A 24,222-nucleotide genomic window follows, 5' to 3' on the forward strand; every position below is an offset into this window, starting at 1 on the left:
AAGGCTGTAGAATACAAGATAATAAATAAGAACTAATTGTATTTCTATATACTAGAAATGAACTATCCAAAAATGAAATTAAAAAACAAAAACAAAACCACAGTAGCATTATATAATTACCTTGAAATGAATTCAACAAAAGATATGCAAAACCTGTACACTGAAAACTGCAAAGTATTGCTGACAGAAATTAAGACCTAGATTAATTGAGAGATATACCATGTTTTTGAATTGGAAGACTAAATGTTTTAAGGATGGCAATTCTCAAAAAATTTGATCTATAGAGTCAGTACAATCCCAGTCAAAATCTTGCTAGTCTTTTTCATAGAAATTGACAATATGATTCTAAAATTTATGTGGAAATGCAAAGGCATAAAGTAGCAGAAAAAAATTTTAAGCACAAAATCTGAGGACTTACAGTACCTGATGTTTAGACTTCCTGTGAAGCGACAGTAGTCAAAATGGTTCAGTATTAGCCTAAGGAGAGACATATAGATAAATGGAAGAAATTTGGAGTCTAGAAATAGAACCATACTTAATAGGATAATTGATTTTTTACAAAGATGCTAATATAATTCAAGGGGGAAAGAATCTTTTCAAAAAATGGTTCTAGAATGACTAGATGTCCATTTGGAGGAATTTAAAAAAAGATCCTTAACAAGGTCTTCACACCAAACCCCAAAATTGATTCAAAATGGATCCAGACCTAAATATAAATGCTAAAAATGAAAACATCATGCTAAGTGAAAGAAACTAGACACAAAAGATTACATACTGAATGATTTCAGTTGTATAAAATGCCAGAATTAGAAAAATATACAGTGACAAAAACCAGATTAGTAGTTACCTAGGACCTGGGATAAGAATGGGGATTGAGGATTGACTACAAAGGGAGAAAATTTTTAGGGATAGATAATTGACTGTTTTTAACTTGATTATGGTGTAATTTTCACAACTGTTACACACTTACCAAGACACATTGAACGGAATTTTGAATTACCTCAAATAAACTGAAATAAAAATATAATCATGTGATTTTAAATTACTACTGAAAGATTAATTTAAAAGTTTGCTACTACTCCTTCTTCCCATCCTCTCCCCTGAACTTGTCTTGCCTTATGTAATTCTTCAGGAAAACCACTTTCAACTATTTCAGCTCATATTTTCTAGCTTATAATAATGGGGTATGGCACTATCTCTTGGTCCACCAATATTTGACATTCATTTCTTCTTGTAACATGATTTTAATCCTTTTTATGCCTTATTTTGCCTTATCTCACATCCTAATATATTTAGTTATTACTGGTTAAATACACACTTAGTGTTTTCATTATTATGACCATATAAATATTATTCAGTAATGAAGCAAATAGTGCATGTGGTTATATCTTTTCTGTTTTTTATTTTTATTAAATAATTACCTCATTTTAAAAAATTTTGCTTACTTACCATTGTTATCTGAGTTTCTTCCCACACACTTCAATCCATCTTTGTAATATCTTTCACCTGTGAGATAATTAGTTTGGTTATTTTCCTAAGATATCCTTCCTAGAGCCTTCAGTTTTTCTGATTTAATCTTGACTGCTCCCTAGGTCTCTTTCACAGCTGTTGTCATAAGACTTCTCTTTGCTCTCATCCTGGAAATTCCCTACACCTGCTTCCTGTGTTGGAGCCTTGATTTCCTGTGCCCCATACCTTCATGGTTTATTCCCTCATTTACAGGAGCATATCCTCTAATGGCTTCCTGAAAAGGGATAACTGAGAGGTAAATTTTTTGAGATTTTACATGCCTGAATATGTCATTTTCTATTCCTACAATTATGTGATATTTTAGGTGAGTGTAGAATTCTAGATTGAAAATCATTTTTACTCAGAATTTTTGCAGTGTTGCTCTACTGCCTTCTAACTTCCAGTTGTGCTGTTTAGTAGTCCAGTGCCATTCTGGCTCCTGATCTTTTAGTTATTTTTCTCTTTGGAAGTATTTATTATCTTCTCTTTGTGCCTAGTGTTCTGAAGTTTTAAGGTATTGTATTTTTCATTTATTGTGCTGTGCGCTAAGTAGGTCCTTGCTTTCTGCAGACTTAACATCCTTCAGTTCTTGGAAATTTTCTTGCCTTTCTTTTTTGATATTTTTCTCACCTCTGTTTTCATTGTTCTTTCTGGAATTCCTACAAATCAGGTATTAAACTTCCTGGATTTCTTTTTCTATATTTTTACCTTGCCCTCCTTTTACTCATCTTTTTATTCTGCGTTCTGGAAAATTGCCTTGACTATAACTTCAAACTTTTATTGAACTTTTTTTCAGCTTTTATTGTCTAATTGTTCTTTTCTTACTGGTTCTTCATCTGGTTAGTGATATACAATAGTTTTTCTTAGACTATTTTAGTTTCCTTGATATTTTTTTCTGTTTCTCAGCACTCCCATGATGTTTTAGTCTCTGTCCTTAATATTGGAGACTTTCCTGAAATGCATAAAAGTCCTTGACGACATGTCATTTATATTTAAACATCATTAAAAGCTGGTGGAAAGTGGAGTTTGAGGGCAGAACTCTTGTCTGTTGGTGGACTGTGCTGCAGGAAATCCCTAAATGTCATGATCTTTCTCTAGGTTAATCAGTTTTGGATCCTTTTCTGGGGAAAATTTACCACCTCCTATGTAGACCTGCTTGTGTTCTAGAGGTATACTGAAGAAAGGGGCTTTGAGTCTCATTAGACTTCATGTAATCTTCTGGTTTTAGTCACAGCTTTACCCTTACCTACTTCTGTGTCTATTTAAATCCAAAGTCGGTTGGGTTTAATTTTTCCAGAAACTACACCTTCTGATTTCTGAAGGATTGGGAAGTCATTGACTGTACTAGGTGGAGTTAGAGACCTGGAATGCTAATAGTTCCAAATATCTCCTAGTCCCAAACCTTTCTGAGGTTCTGTGACAATTGGCTTCCTTTTTATCTATAGGCACTTAATTTAATATTCTTCATCTCATTTATCATTCTTTTTTTTTTTTTAACCCTGTCTATATATTATGGTTTAAGGTGACAATTTTCTAGCTTTATCAAAGAAGGTGTTTTTCTTACTCTCCTTATTTAGGAGTGAGTTGGGGCACAAAGGTCTTTACATTGATATTTTGAAATCAAAAGTCTGTTCCCTCCCTTTTTATAAACACACTGCTCTGTTGCTCTTTCTTGACTCCTTACTGTATTTTGGTGATCATTTCATATCAGTACATACAGTTCTATATCATTCATCTTAATAGCTGCATAGTATTTCATGAAATGCACTACTATAATTTACATAACCATTCCCCTGTTGATAGGTTATTTCTAGCTTTTGCTTTTATGAACATTGCCTCATTAAATATTCTTTAACCTACTTTTTGGTGAATTTTTTACAAACATAGCCATATAACAAATTCCTAGTGGTGGGATTGCCTAGTCTAAGAATACGTACATTTTAAATTTTGAATCATTTTGTCAAAATTGTCTTCTAGAAAGTTTACATTTCCACCAACTTTCTAAGAGTACTATCTTTGTAGTCATGGGTTTCATCAAGCTCCAATGTTTTTCTTTTAAGATTTTATTGATTTATTTGCCAAAGAGAGAGGGGTGAGAGAGAGAGAATACAAGCAGGGGGAGCAGCAGGCAGAGGAAGAAGCAGGTCCCCTGCTGAGCAAAGAGCCCAATGCGGGACTCCATCCCTGGACCCTGGAATCATGACCTGAGCTGAAGGCAGACACTTAACACTTAATAAGCTTAATGTTTTTCAATCTGATAAGTAAAAAATGGAAATATATCATTGTTTTATTTGTATTTTTAAATTATTTTCTTAAGCTTATCCCATTTAAATTTCCTTTTCTGCAAACTGTATTTGTACTGTTTTCTTATTCATATTTTTCTAATTGACTTATCTGAGCTATTTGTAAATTACCCAAAAAAATTAGCCTTTTGTCCTATGTATTACAAATATATCATTACCAGTTTGCCAGTGGTCTTTCCATTTGGTTTGTGGTAGTTTTGCCAAACCAGATTTTTTACTTTTAGTCATATTTATCCACCTTTTCCTGTATGTCTTCTTGGTATTATAATGTTAATATATAAATAAACCATAGTTTTCCCTTATATGAACAATAACCAATTATATAATGGAAGAGAAGAACTAATTTATAAAATTAACAAAAAGATCACTTATCTAAGAGATAAACTTAGTAAGGCGTAGCAGAATTTACATGAAGAAATCTTTTAAGACTTAAGAAGGCAAAGATTTCTTGGACAAGACATAAGAAGTGCTGATTATAAAAGAAAATGAGATAAATAAGACTTTATTAAAATTAAAAATTTGTGCTCATTAAAAGACAACATTAAAATGAATAGATATGCCACAGAATGGGAAAAAATATTCTCAGTACTTATAAGTGACAAAAGAAGTTATATCCAGAATATATAAAGAACCTCTGAAGTCAACATTTTAAAAAAATCAACTACCTAATATAAAAATGTGTGAAGACTCAAACAGACATTTCAGAGAAGATAAACAAATGGCCAATAAGCACATGAAAAAATTTCAACATCATTAGTCATCAGTAAATGCAAATTAAAACCATAGTGTTTTTATACACCACTACATACCCACTAGAATAGCTAAAATAGAAAAACTGATACCACTAACTAGTTATGAGGATAGAGAGCAACTGGAATTCTCATTTATTGCTGGTGGGAATGCAAAATGGGCAGTCACTTTGGAGAACTGGTAGGCAGTTTCTTACAAAGTTAAACATAACATTCACCTTATGTATTTGGGAGGTCACCAAGACCACCCCCAGGTTTGATGGTTTACTAAGAGGACTCATAGGACTCTGTGTAATCATGCTTATGACCATGGTTTATTACAGCAAAAGGATACAAACCACAGTCAGCAAAAGGAAAAGGTGCATGGGGAGAAATTCAGGGTAGATTAGGTGCAAGGTTCCAAGGGTCCTCTTGCAGTGGAGTCACAAGATACACTTAATTTCCCCAGCAAGAAGTTGAGACAACATGTATGAAACATAGACAACCAGGGAAGCTTGTTAGATTTAGTACACAAATACTTGGAGGCTGATCCCTCTGCCCAGCACATACCCAAATTCCAGAAGGCAAGCAGGTATTTAACATAAAACATATTGTTTTCATAAATAATTCAGGCAGAGTGAGCCACTTTTATCACATAGGGGGTGGAAAGTCTTTCAAAATCCATGATCCAAGTTCACAGACACCAACCAGGGGCCAACCTTGCAAGCAGGCCTTCTTAAGGATAAGTAGTCAGTCTGCATACCATATAACCCAGAATTTTACTCCTAAGTATTTACCAAAAGAGATAAAAGTATAGGTCCACTGGGGCGCCTGGGTAGCTCAGTTGGTTAAGCGACTGCCTTCGGCTCAGGTCATGATCCTGGAGTCTCGGGATCGAGTCCCGCATCGGACTCCCTGCTCAGCAGGGAGTCTGCTTCTCCCTCTGATCCTCCCCCTCTCATATTCTCTCTCTCTGTCTCATTCTCTCTCTCAAATAAATAAATAAAATCTTTAAAAAAAAAAAAGTATATGTCCACTAAAACAAAAACAAAAAAACTGATATAAGAATGTTCATGGCCAAAGCCAAAACAGCCCATATATTCAAAAACTGGAGAATGGATAAACAAGTTGAAATATATTTTGGACTGCTACATGGCAACTTAAAAGAATTGATTACTGAGACATTAACAACGTGGATAAATCTCAGATACAATATGTTAAGCAAGAAGCCAAACACAAAAGAGTGTACACTGTGATTCAATTTATATGAGGTCAAGAACCTGTAAAAGTAACCTATGATTACAGAAATCAAAATGCAGTAATCTAGGGGCAGAGAGAGAAATGAATTGGAAAAGAGCATGAGGTAATGTTCCAGGTTAATAGTATGTCCTGTATCTTGTTTTGTATGGTGGTTACATGGATATAAAAAGTGCTTGTGCAGTTCACTGTATGTTAATTATAGTACAATTAAAAAGTAACTACTAAGGAACATTGAAAAACAGACTTAGATAAGTGTAAGTACATCCTTGAATAGGAAAGATAGCTTGTAAAAACGTCAGTTCTCCCTAAATTAGTACAAATCATAGTTTCTCAATCAAAATACAAACAAGCTTGCTTTGATCTTTGTTTTTGAATTTCACAAAATGATTCTAAAGTTAATCTGGAATTATAAACCAAGTTTAGTGAGACTGTGAAGGGACAGAAGGGAAGGCATTGGGCTGAATTTAAAGGAAAGGTATGATTGAAATGGCAGTGAATGGGAATAGATGTAGAAGAAAGATCATGGACCCTTACAAAGGCAAAGAAAACTATAAAGGAAAAAGATTGATCTAGAAAGATTAGAGCTTTGGAGTGTGGGGAAAAAGCATAAGGACAGAGCATAGTTGTAATGGTTGCTGAGGCTTTGAGTTTGAAGTATATTCTAGATAACAGAAACTCACCATATTATTTTAATTGAGTAGTGATGTGATTAGATACATGTTTTAGGTAGCCAGTTTTAGTGACACTGGATAGGCAATTGGGGGAGGGGATTGAATACTGTGTTTTCAGGGCTTTTTGCCTTAGCTCTTACTGCACACTTAACCTGCTCCTCATTTTGTACCTATCAGAAATCCTACCAGTCATTAAGCTTCTTTCCCTTAAACAAGCACATATGTACACTTTCTCCTGTAATTACTATATTCTGCCTTGTAGATTGTAAGGTAATAAAGGTTTTCATCTTCACTTATATACACATGTGAATGGTTTTTTCCCCTCTTCACTTTGTCAGTGTCTTGTAGATAGCAGTGGCTTTACAAATGCTTGTTGAATTAGAGACCTATCATTGTTCCATATGAGAACTCTTTAGAGTTTAGTAGTGATAGAGATGCTCCCCCCAAAAGTGATGAGTTTGTGGGTGGTTTAATGGGGAAAGTGATATCATGCAAAAGGAGCTGAGATCTCCAAAGTGTCCAACCTTAGAGATTGAGAGAGTGGTGATATCATGAATAAACAAAGTAAGAGGTACCAACAAAAGAAACAATTGAAGGCGGCCAGAAAAATATCCTAGAAAGATTATTTTGACTTGTTTTTGGGAAAATTTGGGGAAAAACTTTAAATCATTTAAAACATCAATAGTTGCTTATCTTTTTTTTAAAGACTTTATTTATTAGAGACAGAGAGTGAGAGAGAGAGCACAAGCAGGGGGAGCAGCAGACAGAGGGAGAAGCAGACTCCCCACTGAGCAGGGAGCCCAACATGGGCTCAATCCCAGGACCACAGGACCATGACATGAGCCAAAGGCAGATGCTTAATCAACTGAGCTACCCAAGCACCCTAATAATTCCTTATCTTTTTAACTTTTACCTTTTAATTATGAAGATATTTTAAGGTGAGATATAAAATATGAACCTGAGAAGTTTCTAACATTTAACATTATGGAAATAAATATCCACTTTTAGAATGTTCTCTATATATTTTACAGTGACTTAGTAATAGATTACCCAAATAGTGAGGGAGAGGGGTGTGTGTTTGTGTGTGTGTGTCTGTGTGTCTCTCTGTATTTTGTCCTGGGAAGATGACATTCTGACAGGACAAAACAAAAGAGCAGTACTGAAAATAGTTAGACTAAAGGTTGTTTTTCTGTCACCACACACCAGATATGTAGAGTAGTAAAAGCAGACAGATGGACAGTTCTGCTAGTTTTGGAGTGTTCAAATAGAGAAAAGAAACATTCTGTTCCATTTATTCAGAAAAGGAATTTCTAGGCTAAATTACTGGTTTCAGTAATAAGTTTCATATTCTGACCAAAGAAACATTATTTTTTTACCCTGGGGATAATGACTCATGCTCTTCTCAGAATTTTGCTTTTGTGTAAACTAAAGTGCAGTCATAAATACAGCACTGTTATTTGGGTCTTAGTGCTAATGATACCATTGTGAGTAGACTAGTGATGGGTAAGAACACTAGTATTGTAAAGCCAATTGGAACAAAGGAACCAAGCACAGGTTTTAATTAGCTGATTCCTAGAGATGTGAAAGTAGATTTTTTAACCTAGTAAGCTAATTATTTTGGTTTCATTAATTATGCTATAAATATAGAACCCATACTTTTATCTTTGAAAAAAACTTTATCATTTTGAGGTCTTTGTGACAAAAGGTGAATTTCTGACTTGCAGTATTGATAGTGGGAATTCTTTAAAGAATTTTTGCTCTGCCTTTTTTTCTTATTCCCCACCAAATTGGTATGAGATTATCAGATTGTGATTCCTTAGACCATTAGGCAACTATCAAGTAATAGAAATTATTAGTATTGACTAGATGAAGCTAAAAGTTTATAGTCTAGGGGCACCTGGGTGGCTCATTCGGTTAAGCATCTGCCTTTGGCTCAGGTCATGATCCCAGGGTCCTGGGATGGAGTCCCGCATTGGGCTCCCTGCTCCCAGGGAGTCTGCTTCTCTCTCTGCCCCCTCCCCCCCCACCCCCCCGCTCATGCTCACTTGCTCTCTCTTAAATAAATCAATCTTTTTAAAATAAATATGTAAATAAAAGTTTATGGTCTAGTTTTAGTTTAACCTTAACCTTGCCATTTAAGAAATAGAGCTTTGAATGTACTCTTTATGTACCATAATAGATGCTTTCCACATTTTCACATCAGCATTCTCCATTATTGAGCACAGACTCAAAAGTCTCCATTATTGTCCTCCACGAGATCTCTCTCCAACTCCAGAACATTCCCTTCTCTCTTCACTTTAATCTTTACATTCATTCGCTTTCTTGAGTTATTACTCCGTAGTGAAAGTTTAGAACTTTAGCTCCTTTAACTTCTCTGTTTCAAACTTTCTTACATCTCACTCTGTGCCTTTATTTCAATTTCAGCAAGATTATGTAATAAACTGTAATGTATGAAGCAGTTGTTGGGATAATAGTTTAATGACTTAGGTTAAATAACTGGTTTATAAGTTTTTGTCAGGTGATACATTTTTAAGAAAGCACTTTAACTCATTGAATTATTATAAGGTAATTTATTGTTTAATAATATGCCTTAAGTGGTCAACAGATGACATATTGAACATCAGTGAATAAAATAGAAATATTCTACTTACTGATAACTTATGTTGCTATTTTTACACAGTTACTCCCATTTCAATTTGTCATTCTCATTGCTATCATTTTAAGGTATATAACTATAGCTTTTCAGATATGTGGTATATTACACCATGTTAAGTATAAGTGAACAGTAAATGTTTAAAGAGGCAAAGTGAAGACCATCTACTATTTCTCTCTCATCATTAAGTGGATTCTGAAGTACTGTTGCCCATATTGTAGTGGCTTACAAAAATTGATTTTTATTTTTATTTTTTTAAAGATTTTATTTTTTGACAGAGAGAGAGACAGCGAGAGAGGAAACACAAGCAGGGGGAGTGGGAGAGGAAGAAGCAGGTTTCCCACTGAGCAGGGAGCCAGACATGGGGCTCGATCCCAGGACCCTGGGATCATGACCTGAGCTGAAGGCAGACGCTTAACGACTGAGCCACCCAGGCCCCCCCAAAAAATTGATTTTTAAAATATTTGTGTTTTATCGCTTCTCGGCCTTTTGGCTAAGATCAAGTGTAGTATCTGTTCTTATCAGTTTAAAATATTTGTGTTTACATGCCTCCACATTGCTGTTGCTATCACTCATAGAACTCTCCTGTTCACATCTTAGCTAGGTGGTGCTTGTGCTGAAAATAAGCTCCTCTCTCTCTCATTGCACTTCTGGGAGATCTGTGTCCTTGGCTTGCCAAACAGCTGTTCAGCATTACTTCAAATTTTGCTTTAGTGAAGTAGCCCCTTTATCAGAGATCAAATATTGAAGGATGATAAATCACTATTAAAGTTGGTCAATAATTACTTGCAGTGGAGTTTTTTCACCATTACTATTAAATACTAAATATTCTGTTATTGTCAGAAAATGGAGCAGATGGCAGATTTTGAGTTTAGAATGTTGAGTTGGTCAGAAATGAAAATAATACTCCAAAGCAAAGAGACTTTCTATGAAATATGTCTGGATTCAATTAGGTGAATCTATTGTCTGCTAGTACCGCCAGTCAAAGGTAGCTGTCTTTATTGGACTGGACTAGACTGAACATTTACTATTTTATCATTTTGGGATTCTTTTCTCTTTGTGGACACAAACTACCTGTTCTGTACAAGGAAGAGAGAACAACTGGATCTACTGAGAAATCTGTAGCTAACCCAAGTTTCACTTTATAATGGCAGTAGAAGGTTGGTATACAAGACTCATTTTTTCATCATTGTGAAGAAAAACCATAAGGTTAATCAGTAGTGGAATGCAAATAAGTTTTAATGCATCTAGACACTAGAGAGCTACCACCAGAAGGAATAGTACTTGACTAGAAGCCCCGGTAGAAATTAAACTATGTCTTCATTCCATGATATAAGGAAATAAGGTAGCTGTTCATTCTTGATGAATAGAGAAAACAAAAGGGAATAGTGTGATGCAAGTGTTTTCCAGAAGTTCATCCACCCTAACCCATAGTGGCAGGAAGACTTGGAAGAAGATTGTTGAGGTATTCAAAGACATGGAAAGGCTTACAAAGGCATTTGCACTATACAAGAAAAAACATAAAGAAAAAAGAAAAAGTCATTTGATAAACTTAAGAGAAGTAAGTTCTTATTCCTGGTGGCTTATGGAAACATCTTGCCTTCAGTTTGTTACAGGTCTTTAAAAGAATAGTCAAGTGAGCTGGAAGACACATTGCTACAGTTACCTTTTTCTAGATGTTCTTATTTAAGATGTTTAATCTAGATACTCTTAAGCTTCCCAATGAATTTATCTAGCTAGGACCTGGATGATGTACTTTTTGTCTCTTCTTTCTCTATCATTAGCAGCCAGGAAATAACAATTTTACAAATCAACCAAGTCCAGGATGGTGTTAGCTTCTTTAGGGCAAGAAAGAATGAATTTTTTTTTGGTGAAGCCCCCAGGCTTTTGAAAGAAAAACAGGGAGAGTTAGTTTTCATATTGATTTTAAGCTGAAAAGTAGATCCCTTTTATACTTTTTTTCTTAACCCATAAATCAAGAAAGAAACAATGTGTGGCTGGCACCATCTGTGCAATACCAAATAATAAATTGCTTTTGTTCCTGAAGTATATGGTACATGAGTGTCATTTGTAAAGGGAAATTACAAAGGACTATGAGCCCCATATTTTAGTTATCATCAGTAATAAGTTTGGTTATAAACTTACTTGTAAAAGGTTAAGCTTTCAGGTCCTTTTTTTATGTTCCCTGGGAACTAAGATGTTTGTTTAGCAGAAAATAGTAACATTTCAAGAACCCCCTCCATATTTTGCATTTCCTTCCTTTCTTGCTGGGCTGGTCTCTTCAATGATCTCATATTGGTTAAATTTTCATGGAGACAACCAGATACATAATTGGGGTTCTATTTTCCCTGTTTTGTTGAAGTATACTTTTGGCCCCTCAAGATGCAGATACAGCTGTAAAATTTAAATACTTTAGGGTTACTTCTCTCTATATATAAAAGAGAATAGTTTGTAATGATTTATAAAGAAAGTGTTTTTTTCTCTCATTAAAAAGTTACTCTCCACATTATGCCAAATTTCCTTTAAGCATTGCTTCAGTGAACCAGATAGTATATTACTTAATGTAGGAGATGAGCTGTGTTGTTGGTTTTTAGCCCCCAAAAAAATCATTCCTGCTTATTTTCAATCAAACCAAATATGATTAAAAGGCATTTATTTAATATGAAGAGAAAATCAGTGGTATGGTCTATGTAATACCCTTTCACTTCTCTCTTTTCCTAACTGGTCATTTTTTTTCAGTCCAAGAACCAAAAATATTTGTTACTATGACTTTGCATTTTTATCTCTAACATTCATTGCATTTCCCTCTTTTTCTTTAAATAAAAAAATCAATATAATCTCACGTATACATGTAAAGAAGTAGATTTTGCCAATTACGTATAGCATAATTCTAAAATAAGAATTTTTGTATATATTTCTTCTGCTATTTTCTTATGTCTCGTGTTGACTTGTATTTGATTGTTTTTATGTTTTATCATTGAAATATATCAAATGTCCATTTAATGCTTATGCTCTACTGAGAGTGTATAAACTGATTTAAATAGAGACAGGCCTCAGGGGCGCCTGGGTGGCTCAGTCAGGTAAGCATCTGACTTTGGCTCAGGTCATGATCTCAGGGTCCTGGGATCAAGCCCAGTAGGGCTCCACGCTCAGCCAGGAGTCTGCTTTCCCTCTCGTCTGCCCCTTCCCCTGCTCATGTGCTCGCTCTCTCTCTCAAATAAATGAATAAAATCTTAAAAAAAAAAAAAAAAACAGATAAAGGTTTCATCCTTTAGGAATTTTGCAGTTCAGTAAGAAGACAGAAACAAATATAAAGATGAGGACAGAGACATTTGTACAGATTTCAAAGACATAAGTAAAATATTCTGCATCAAAATATTTTTTAATAATTATAAAATAATCCTGAAACACTAAAGTTCTGGCTCCTTTCTGGACCCATGGATCTAGATAGCATGGATCCAATAGATAAGAGAGGGAACCTTTATTGAATTTCCATGCTCCAGGCACTGTATGCTAGGATTTTACATGTATTGTTTCACTTAACTCTTTTCAATCATTATGAGGTAATAACTATTTTTATTCACTTTGTGGAAATAAGGAAACTCTTGGAGAAGTCTAAAGAATTGCAGAGTTCCCGGGGCACCTGAGTGGCTCAGTCGTTAAGCGTCTGCCTTCGGCTCAGGTCATAATCCCAGGGTTCTGGGATCAAGCCCCATATTGGGCTCCCTGCTCCATGGGAAACCTTCTTCTCCTTCTCCCTCTGCCCCTGCTTGTGTTCCCTCTCTCACTGTGTCTCTCTCTCTGTCAAATAAATAAATAAGATCTTAAAAAAAAAAAAAAAAGAATGTCAGAGTTCTCTTGGGGCACCTGCATGGGGCAGTCAGGCGATGGACTCTTGCTTTCGGCTCAGGTTGTGGTCTCAGCGTTGTGAGATCCAGCCCCATGTTGGGCTCCACACTTAGGGCGGAGCTGCTTAGGACTCTTTCTCACTATCCTTATGTCCCTTCCACCCCTCACCCTGCTCTCTCTCAGATAAATAAATAAAATCTTAAAAAAAAAAAAAAGAATTGCAGAGTTCTCCATAGGGTCAGTAGAGCTGAAGATGATGGAGGAGTGATCTGAACAAAAGCAAAAACACTGGTTAAACCATTTCTGCTCTACCCCTGGAACTAGACTGGGTTCATATATGTTGTTTTCTTTGCTACTAAACACTGAATAATACCATAGTTGAAAAAAAATGTAGAGGTTTCTAAAATGTTTTCAGCTCCGTTGATTATTTGTTCCCGGTATTAAGATGTTAAAGCTCAAGTCACTGGTTAGATTTTCCTTATGGAATCATTAGCTTTGTCCTTTTCTTTGGGCAGAAAGAGGCACCCTTAATTCTGTCCACCTGTCTTATCAATACATGCCATCAGTCACAAGGTGGGCTGGTTAATAAGGAGGAATCAAAGAATTAGAGCAAAAGTATTCTACTACTAGAAAAATAAGGCAAAATATTAAGGTATTTTTCATTTGAAGTACTAGTCATTCTTTCAGTTCTATATTTTGATATCATAACTTACCAAATACTGCCATCTGGATCTAAAAAATAGGGGCACCTGGGTGGCTCAGTCATTAAGCGTCTGCCTTTGGCTCAGGTCATGATCCCACGGTCCTGGGATCGAGCCCCGCATCGGGCTCCCTGCTCCGCAGGAGGCCTGCTTCTCCCTCTTCCACTCCCCCTGCTTGTGTTCCCTCTCTTACTATGTCTCTCTCTGTCAAATAAATAAAATCTTTAAAATAAATAAATAAATAAATAAATAAATGGCATTTCTAGAGTTGCCTAATTTACTATTGACTTTTGACTGCCTGCTGCTTGTTTTATGTGAAAATATGATAATCCTGCCTTGAGTCCCTCACAAAGAGAAAAGAAATATTCTCTGGAAAACTCTATGTCACTGTGGAGTCATTTGTCTTATTAAATGGTTTTATATTATGAAATATCTTTTGTTGTATTTTCTACATTGTTTAACTATGTTTGCTTTTCCTCATAATCCTGTCTATATTTCTATCACCTCTATTAATATTTAGTCTCTTTTTGAGCTTAAATTTTAAGAAATTTTATCCCACACTAAAATTTGAATTTTTGAAGTTCAAATTGGGGAAATTAGTGACTACATATTTTGAGATTTGGTAAGGTTTCTTTATATCTATATAAAACATAGAATTTAAATTCATTATTTAATAATCTAAGATCAGGTATTTATTAATCTATACTTCATTAGTGACTCTTATGCTTATTTATCCCATTCAGTTCTGCTAGTCACACTGGATTCTTTTTTTTTTTTTTAATTTTATTTATTTGACATAGAGACAGAGAGAGAGAGGGAACACAAGCAGGGGGAGTAGGAGAGGGAGAAGCAGGCCTCCTGCTGAGCAGGGAGCCCGATGCGGAGCTAGATCCCAGGACCCTGGGATCATGACCTGAGCTGAAGGCAGACACTTAACTGTCTGAGCCACCCAGGCACCCCCACGATGGATTCTTTTAACCCACCTTAATAAAGGCCTCGTTCACGAATTTATTGATAATCAAAAGTCCACAGGAGCACCTGGGTGGCTTAGTCAGTTAAGCGTCTGCCTTCGACTCAGGTCATGATCTCAAGGTCCTGGGATCAGCCCTGCGTTGCGCTCCCTGCTCAGCCAGGATCTGCTTCTCCCTCTCCCTCTGCCCGCCCCCCCCCCGCCACTCATGTGCGCGCTCTCTCTAAATAAATAAATAAATAAATAAATAAAGTCTTCTAAAAAAAGTCTACATTGGCATAGGCATTACTGACTTAGACCTTATTTGTCATTTTTTTAAAAATTCAGTAGCACAGACCCTTCCTAAGCTCATCTATGGACCTCATATTTGGGAACCCTTGTTTTAAATAAATCATTAAATCTCTGAAATGTATTTTTTTTTTTAAAGATTTTATTTATTTATTTGAGACAGAGAGAATGAGAGAGAGAGATCACATGAGAGGGGGGAGGGTCAGAGGGAGAAGCAGGCTCCTCACCGAGCAGGGAGCCCGATGCGGGACTCGATCCAGGGACTCCAGGATCATGACCTGAGCCGAAGGCAGTCGCTTAACCAACTGAGCCACCCAGGCGCCCCTGAAATGTATTTTTAAATCTCTGAAGTGTATTTCACAGCACTGTGAATTTAATAGTGAAAATAAATTATATCCCCTTCTAAAGGAATTTTAATTTTCTACATACCAGTCATGAGAACTTGATTTTCCACCCTGAAGTTGTTAAGGTCTCTCTCTGAATAACTAAGAGAATGAGTTAAATCTGTTTTCTCATGGTCAGCTTGTAAAGGTCGGTGAAGGACAGCATTTTGAAAGAAGTGGATAAAATGCATCCTTCCAGCACTAGTGTATATTACAGCTGTCCCTTTGGACTCACTCCAACAACAGCTCAGTGACTCTTGGAGGAAGAGAATTTTAGAGGCCCTAACTGGGGCTCATGAAAAATTGTACCGAAAAACACTTGCTTCCCATGCATTTCCACTGCAGTGAAATTTGTTTAAAATTATGCTTCTTATCCTTCAAACCCAGTTAGTCTCTCAGTGCTTTTGATTTCCCTTTATAAGCTGTCTTCGTCCATCTCTTTCTTCTATTACTATTGCTACTTCTCTTTGTTTCAGGCCCTGGAACTTTCCCTGGGATAACTTTACAATTTAGATTTCCTACTTCTTATGCTGTAGGACTGTAGTGACCCCAAAAAGATCCTATCCGGAAAAAGTTCATAGTCTAGTAGGAAGTCAAATATGGAAATAGATAATTTTAACAAGAATGTATTAAGGTACAATCAAAGACATATATGTTAAGAGGCAACATTAAGAAAGAGTAATTAACTGGAAATATTTAAAATAGCTTTTAAAGAAAGTAACCAGATCATAGAATTATTAATCCAGATTTTTATCATGTTATTTCTTTAGCAAGTATAGAGGCAAATTTTTTATTTTGTTCTAAATCAGAATAAAGTAAGGATTCATTTGGTAATTTAAAACAGGAAAGTATATTTTCTAGTTAATGAGCAAATAAAAAGGTGCAACTGATTAGCAACAAAACTACATGTTAATATTTTCCCGTTGACCTCTCTGAGAATGAGGGTGGAAAATACCTTGTCAACATATATCTAAATATACTCCTTTAGTAATGTGTCCATTAACTCAAATAACATTGGTTGAATGTATCAGTTAAATAAGAAATAAGTATTTGTAAAACTTTTGTTCATTCAGTAAATACTTACAAAGTTTCTATATTTGTGGAACACAGATATCTAGAAAACACAAGCTGCTTATTTTAACAGATTAAGGCTGTCTGAGGTGAGTAAGCTGCCAGTGGAGTCAGTATAGATATCCCCCCTGAATTTCCAGGTGTACACTTCAAAATAGCTTTCTTATTTTAATGACTTTGTGATGCAGATGTAATATTGATTACTTTAAAAACAAATAACTTTTAAATATAATACACTTTTGAAATTGAAACCTGAATAAAAATATCTAAAGTATACATTATATTTTAAAGTAATCAAGTTAGAAAAGGTTTCTGCAGTCTTAGGATGTATTTATAGAGACTCATAATTCATAGGTACATACTAGATTTTGGTTGCTGCATTTTGAGATGAATATTAATGAGCAGAAGAACACTTTAAGTGATGGCAAAGATGATGGTAAACTATCGCTTGAATTATGGTTAAAGGAATTGGGGGTAAAAAGACCCAGAGAAAATTCTAATAGCTGACAAGCATGTGAAGAGATAGAAAAGGCAGAAATGATGGAATGAAGAAGTTTAGAAATAATGTTTTGGGATAACTTTAGAAGTGCTCCACAAAAACTTCTATTTCAGATAGTGATCTCCCAACACTGAAAATATTCAGTATAGTGACTTCTGAGATACTTTCCTATTTCAGGATTTTAACTTCACTGGCTTAAAATTAATGCTTCCTCTCCACCTCAGCCCTGAAGGACTTCGAGTGAAAGTGTAGGATTGTGGTCCAAAAGGCAGGGTTAGGGATGATTTATTAAGTGATGTCCATTTAGAAAATTTTCCGTGAGGGCACCTCGGTGACTTAGTTATTAAGCATCCGACTCTTGATTTCAGCTCAGATCATGATCTCAGGGTCCTGAGATTGAGCCCCACATTGGGCTCCATGCTCAGCAGGGAATCTGCTTGAGACTCTCTCCATCTCCCTGTCTCTCCCCTCACACACATGCTCTTTCTCTCTCAAATAAATAAATAAATCTTAAAAAAAGAAAGAAAATTCTCAGGTTGATTTATTGGGTAATTCTGATACCTTATCAGAGGCCAGCAAACTTTTTCTGTAAAGGACCAGATATTAAATGTTTTAAGCCCCACGTCTCTATAGCATCTGTTCAACTCTGTTGTTGTAGTGGGAAAGCATCATTGACAATATATGAACACAATTTATTGGTGGGATTCCCATTTAAATTTATTTAACAAAAGCAGGTGGTGAGCTGGATTTGGCATGTGGGCAAGGAAAGGCTTTGAATTTAGGAGTTAAAAAACAAATTGTCAAAATGTCATTGTCTTCTTGGGCTGAAAGAGCACACATTAGATGTTTAAATTAAATTGTCCAGTGAATTAAGAAACCCTCAACTTACAAAAGTCAAGTGACAGTGGCGAGTCTGAGACTGTTTTCTACTGTTCATTTCTGCTGCTTATTTTGTGCTTAAAGTTGTCTTTACTCCAGCTGAGCAATACCATTGCCCTCACTTGGACTGCTAATGCAGATCCAGCCCATACCAAGAAACGAATGGGGGTTCAAGCCTTCTAAGCACTAAAGACTTTCAGTGTCTCCTGCCCAAACACAGTTTTTAACAGTAATGTTAACACCAGAACAAGGAAGTAAACAAAATCTCCGACCAGCAAGGTGTCTGTTACATATGTTGTGCTCCTAAGTTCAGTCACCATTTGGTCTGTTGGTCTCTAGTCTAGAGATTTTTATAAAATGGTAGTCAGTGTTGATGCTTATAGAAATGAGTAACTGAAGAAGAGGAGGCTACTATCACAGGCAGGGGGCCACAGCTGAAAAGTGACCATTGACTACTGGAAAACAAGGAGATGGGGGGGGCCATTTTAAAAAGCATCATCTCCAACCTGGGGTCACTGGGGATAGGGCCAAAAATACACTCAGACTCTTCAATAATACTGAAGTGCTTTGCTGTATTGTGTTTCAGAGTAGCAAAGTAATTGGTTTTATAATGAGGACTGTAATTCATCAAGAAAAGGGGAGATTGTGAGTTATATATACTTTTTAAGAAAGCAGGAACACCCCAATTGAAATAGCTTATCATTAGATATATAAAAAGTTAGGATAAGTAAAACCGATTTATTTCCTAAGAGTCCTGAATAATTGCGATTTTTCAGTATATGAATATTTAGTCCTGGCATTCTGAACTCAAAAGGCCAGCAGTGTCAAGGCCAGGGTCCCGTGCAGAGCCCCTTGTCCCAGAAAATGAGGCACAGCCAGAAAGGGGGCTGCCCCTCACGGGTCACTGAGTACACATTCATGGGGAACCTGGTGCTAACCAATTGGCAGACCCTGTTTCTGGGTCTGGGTTTCCCACATAGCAGGGGAATATAGCTTGCTGCAGTCTATGGAAAGTCAGCTCTCAACACAAGGGTTTGTAAAAAGAAAAGAAAAGAAAAAAACAATAGAGTAGTTCCTTACTCTTAAAGTATTTTATTTTTAGTAAATACATGTTTGTGACTTCAAACTGCCAAATTGCAGAGATTCTTATTTTAAATATTAACTTTATGGTGATTTCTCCCCCTCTATTGCTTTTCAAATAAGTTCCTTTGTAAATAGATTATGCACTTACATTTGGGTAATTCCACCTTCTTTATCAGCATTTAATTTCTTCTGTAGTGTAAAGGCCCTTTTATTTAAAATGTTACATGTATATATGCTGATTTCTTAACTTTAGGGATTTTTTCCCCCCAAATTAGAGGAATTGAGAAGATACCATTTTTACACCTTGGTTTAATGCTTATTTGATTATATCCTGTATTTGAAGAGAAATAGTTTTTAATATGAAATTTAAAATCATGAAAAAAATGTCATGTCATTCTTTCACTCAAAATACTTTAGAAGACTCCCTTTACTTACAGCATACTACATAAAATTCAAACTCCTTAACAAGGAGTCTGCCCACCTTTCTGGCCCCTGCCTACTTCTCCCCTCTCCCTCCTTGCCACACACCCTACCTATTCCCATGCACTTCAGACTCAAGTAATAAAAAACAACTTGTATTGCTGGTAACAGGCTGCGTTCTCTCATGGTCTGTGACTTTGCACACATACTCTTGTGGCAATCTAAAACACTTTCCTCATCTAGCTCCCCCATGTCCAAGCTACCCCTTACCTTCCCTGCAAGATCCCTACTAATCTATAATATTCTACTTAAATTTTACTTCTCTCATGCCTTCCCTAACCTCCTCAAGCAGTTGGAGATTTCCTGTGACTTTACTAAAGTTCATATTCTGTCCTACAATTTTCCATTGTCAAAGTTGTTCTTGGCTTTCATTCCCCAATGAACTATGAGTCCCTCAACAACCGAAGAGAAAGCATTTTATTTACCTTAGTTTTCATAGCATATTTAGCTCAGAGCCCAGCACAAGTAGATATTTCTCCAAAAAAAGGTGGAGGGGGTTAGCAAGGGATTCCTTACTTAAGCTGTAGATAGCTGTACCATTTAAATAGGAATATTAGGAGTCCAGGGAACTAGAGGCAGCTGTGAGCCTTGCATTACCAGTGCTACCTTCAAAGTTCAGCTTTTAAAACTAGCACTCCTTTATAAGACTCCTTATTTACTTGCCTCCCTCTGTAAAAGAACTCAAACCTCTTTTTCCCATCCCTATCTGGTGCCAGCCCTGGATAATTCATAATAGCTTGAAAAGGTAGTGTGGGTGTACTTTACAGGTTTATTAATATTTAACATTTACTGAATGCTTACTGTATGCCAGTCTCTTTGCTTACATGTTTTTCATATATTACCTCATCTAATACAGCAATCTGATGAATTTTCTGCCATTATCCCAACTTAACAAAACGGGATGGGGAGAATGAAGTTCAGTGAGATGAATTAAACTGCTCAAGGCAGCTATTTACTAAGGCAGTGAGAATTTGAATCCAGTGTAACTTTAGAGCCCATTTTCTTATTCACCACCAATGAGTATTACCTGGCCATAACTGAAGCCCAAAGAGCAGCATGGTTACAGTGTGCACTTTGAAATCATCTAGCCCTGGATTCAAAATCCGTTATCTAACATTTACTGGTGGCAAATAACTTCACTTTTCTGACCTTCAGTTTCCTCATATGTAAAATGGTAAATCCTATCCTGAAAGGGTTATTGCCACCTGAGTGCATGATATATACTGACTAGCAATGTTAGTTCCATTCCCCTCTTCTACGCTTCTGTTCATGTGAGCTCTGAGGTAATGGTTTGTACAGAGTAGGGCCTGACATAAGAAGACAAATAAGAAAGTTAGCATCCTCTCTCTTCTATTTAGTACGACCACAGTGTCAACCAGTGCCTGCGTTCCAGGATCTCCCAAGTGTTTTATGGCTATGATCACATTTATTCTCTTAATGAGAACGTGTGTCTTGAGTATTTAATAATTGTTAACTGACTATAAATATACTATAGTAGGATAAAGATTAGAACCAGTGATCTCTCTACTATACTAGACTTCTCTTTTGCTAATTCTTAGGGGATATATGAGACTCTGAGATGTTATTTATTATATAGTTGCCCCTATGACTCCATAACATGGACCTGTTAGCGCCATTCAACAAAGAAAACTATAAACACAGCTGCTGTTTTGGTGTGGCTTGTGGTTTGGTTTTGTTTTTATTTGAACTTTTTTATGCAGTCAGATCATCATTTAAAAGTAGTCATTTGGCATTTCCCTTGCATTCTTCAAATTTTTGTATGTTTTAAAAAGCTTAGCTTAAGTCACTTCTATAATTATGCACACAGATTGATCCATCTGGTCTTTTTACTAACCAATGAATTTTCATTTAGAAGTGTAGGAAATAGAATAATTATATTTTAAATCCTATAACTTCAGTGGGTCTCTTATAAATTTGAAGAAAGATTTTCAACTATTAAAAATTGTTTTACATTCTCTATTGTCTTCCAACTGACTTCTATATTTCTAGAGATGGGGGAGGGCTTGAAATTTTTGCTATTTCTATTTCTCCCCTCCTTCATGTGTTAGAACTCTGAAGCATACTATAAGTACTTGTTTGCAAGTAAGATAGCAAAAGTGTCTGCTCAAAGTAGACCCTATTGCCCTGTCTAGCTCACACTGGCTATAAAGTGAAAGATGGATCGTAGGGGGCAAACCTAGATCCAGGGAGACCATTTAGGCTTTAGCAGTGGTCCAGACAAGAAATAGTAGTGGCCTGACCCAAGGTACTAAGAGTGGTAGTGGAGTATACAGATTCGGGAGATAGAATTAACAAAGTTTGTTGATGGATTAGATGTTGATGGGTATGACATACAGGAGTCAGAGAAGATAGGTTTCTGGATTTAATTACCTGTGAATTTAATTATCCTATACCCAACAAACCCATAATCTTCACACTCTTGACTTTGCCTTGTAAGGGCAAGGGCCATGCCTGTCTTCTTCATTATCATATTCCCAGGACCTAACATGGTCCTGTGGAAAAGCCCCAGTACATTTTTTTTTTAGCTCCAGTACATTTTTAGTGAATAAAAAAAGTGTCATTTATGACTATTGTCCACAGTGCCCGATAGAATAATCAAATATAGTAAGTTATCTGGGCCCTTTTGATTCATTTCTCTAGCTTAACTTTCATTTCTTTTTTATAATGTCTCTCACCTTACCTTTTTTTATGCCTTTACAGTGTAGCTTGCTGAATAAAAGAAAATATAAATATAAATAGCAAAAAATAAACCTGTGCCTTTGTGGATTTTGCAGTATCTTCTAAAGAATCCTGGAGATTATTGACATCTTTAAAAATGAGGGCTTCGGGCGCCTGGGTGGCTCAGTTGGTTAAGCGACTGCCTTCGGCTCAGGTCATGATCCTGGAGTCCCAGGATCGAGTCCCGCATCGGGCTCCCTGCTCAGCGAGGAGCCTGCTTCTCCCTCTGACCCTCCCCCCTCTCATGGACTCTCTCTCATTCTCGCTCTCTCAAATAAATAAATAAATCTTAAAAAAAAAAAAATGAGGGCTTCAAATCATAATAATACTTTGTATTTTAAAAAATATTACAAGTACTTAACACTGTTGGAGTATTTTACTAACAAAGAGAGTCAGTGGGTCTCATTTGTGTGTAGATCATTTCAATCGAATTATTAGGGTTGGGTTATTTGATAAAGTAGATGGATCATTCAAATTCGTCATATTTCAAGGATGTATTGATGACACTTTATATTATAGTGAATATATACGTAAATTATACTTTAGAAGCAGAATGGTCTAAGATGTCACGTAGACAATAATCAATACAAAGATTAATTTAAGAAAAAGACCAAGCCATGTAATTTCTCATTACCACAGGGTAGTGGTAGGGAGTGAAAAGGAAGATTTGACTTCTCTCACCTTTACTCACCTTTAAAATGAGAGCGACGGATCCATGATCTAAAAGATCCTTTCCAGGCCAAGTGTTTTTCTAATTCCTGCTTTGGAATCAATTCTTTCAGCCTAATTTGGAGCAAGAGTCTCCATCAAAATATTTAAGATAAATTATTAATACCCTAATCAATTCAAACTACAGAAAATGAGTTTTTACATTTAGTAATGCCATAAATATATTCTTCTGTAGTTTTTCTTTTAACATATTTTTTTCCCCCTTTGGTTTAGATTTCTGCTTTGGGACAGCCACACATCTAATTCCTTAAAATAGTTTTATATGTAAAACTTGTAAAGGATCAGAACAATGCCTCCAAGACCATCATCAGGTGAACTGTGGGGCATCCACTTGATGCCCCCAAGAATCCTAGTTGAATGTTTACTACCAAATGGAATGATAGTGACGTTAGAATGCCTCCGTGAGGCTACATTAATAACTATAAAGCATGAATTATTTAAAGAAGCAAGAAAGTACCCTCTCCATCAACTTCTTCAAGATGAATCTTCTTACATTTTCGTAAGTGTTACTCAAGAAGCAGAAAGGGAAGAATTTTTTGATGAAACAAGACGACTTTGTGACCTTCGGCTTTTTCAACCCTTTTTAAAAGTAATTGAGCCAGTAGGCAACCGAGAAGAAAAGATCCTCAATCGAGAAATTGGTATGACTCAGTTTTTGACTAAATGGCATTGTTGTTCTAAAAGCAAATAACCATGAAACTTAACTATTTTCTCATTACTAAAATATTTCTGTCTGAATCAGTTAACTACCTTTGTAACCTTAAATAAATAGATTTTGAAATAAAAACCATTACAAATTGAAAGTATTTTTTGACTACCTGGCTAAGGAACTATTTTTAACACTTTGGTAGTATCCTATAAATTTTTCTTTAAGAAATATCATTTGTAGGGTTGACTTAGATTTGTTATATCCCAGTTTTGTTTTGTTACTCTTTAAAAAAAAAAATTACATGGATGTTTGCTGCCTTTCCTCCAAGTTGCTGAATATATTATATATTATATGTTAAAAATATTTGAGTCTTTGTCAACTCTTACTTTATGTATTCATCAAAATTTCTTTAAACACAGAGACACTTCTTTATTGTGAACTTCCAAATGTGTCAAGTTCCCCATTTGTAAGAGACATGTTCATACTATATGTTTAATAGAATGTTATATTCTTTATATAATTTTTTTAAGGTTTTGCTATTGGCATGCCAGTGTGTGAATTTGATATGGTTAAAGATCCGGAAGTACAGGACTTCCGACGAAATATTCTGAATGTTTGTAAAGAAGCTGTGGATCTTCGGGATCTTAACTCACCTCATAGTAGAGCAATGTATGTCTATCCTCCAAATGTAGAATCTTCACCAGAACTGCCAAAGCACATATATAATAAATTAGATAAAGGTAAGAAAATTGTCAATCTACCATAATTGGTTACTGTA

The 24,222-nt window shown here is 35.8% G+C and overlaps 1 protein-coding gene, 1 long non-coding RNA gene and 1 other non-coding gene across 3 annotated transcripts in view; 2 read left to right on the forward strand and 1 right to left on the reverse strand.

Moving 5' to 3' along the window:
* Positions 1-2,475, reverse strand: part of LOC145723347 (uncharacterized) — a 24,867-nt gene extending 22,392 nt beyond the window's left edge. The window contains exons 1-2 of the long non-coding RNA XR_014148270.1: positions 1,450-2,475; positions 424-477 (exon numbers count right to left, since the gene is read on the reverse strand). This is a non-coding gene — a long non-coding RNA (uncharacterized LOC145723347). The remainder of the gene's footprint in view (positions 1-423; positions 478-1,449) is intronic.
* PIK3CA (phosphatidylinositol-4,5-bisphosphate 3-kinase catalytic subunit alpha) overlaps positions 1-24,222 on the forward strand; it is an 85,268-nt gene that overhangs the window by 24,673 nt on the left and 36,373 nt on the right. The window contains exons 2-3 of the mRNA XM_006745917.3: positions 23,009-23,436; positions 23,975-24,184. Coding sequence (XP_006745980.1) covers positions 23,085-23,436; positions 23,975-24,184 — 562 coding nt within the window. The 5' untranslated portion in view covers positions 23,009-23,084. The remainder of the gene's footprint in view (positions 1-23,008; positions 23,437-23,974; positions 24,185-24,222) is intronic.
* Positions 9,598-9,793, forward strand: LOC115945084 (U2 spliceosomal RNA). Its single transcript, XR_004079563.1, has one exon. It is a non-coding gene; the product is annotated as a U2 spliceosomal RNA (small nuclear RNA).

The sequence above is a fragment of the Leptonychotes weddellii genome, chromosome 1 (genome assembly GCF_054177405.1).
Source record: "Leptonychotes weddellii isolate Sample4059 chromosome 1, ASM5417740v2, whole genome shotgun sequence".
Classification (NCBI taxonomy): domain Eukaryota; kingdom Metazoa; phylum Chordata; class Mammalia; order Carnivora; family Phocidae; genus Leptonychotes; species Leptonychotes weddellii.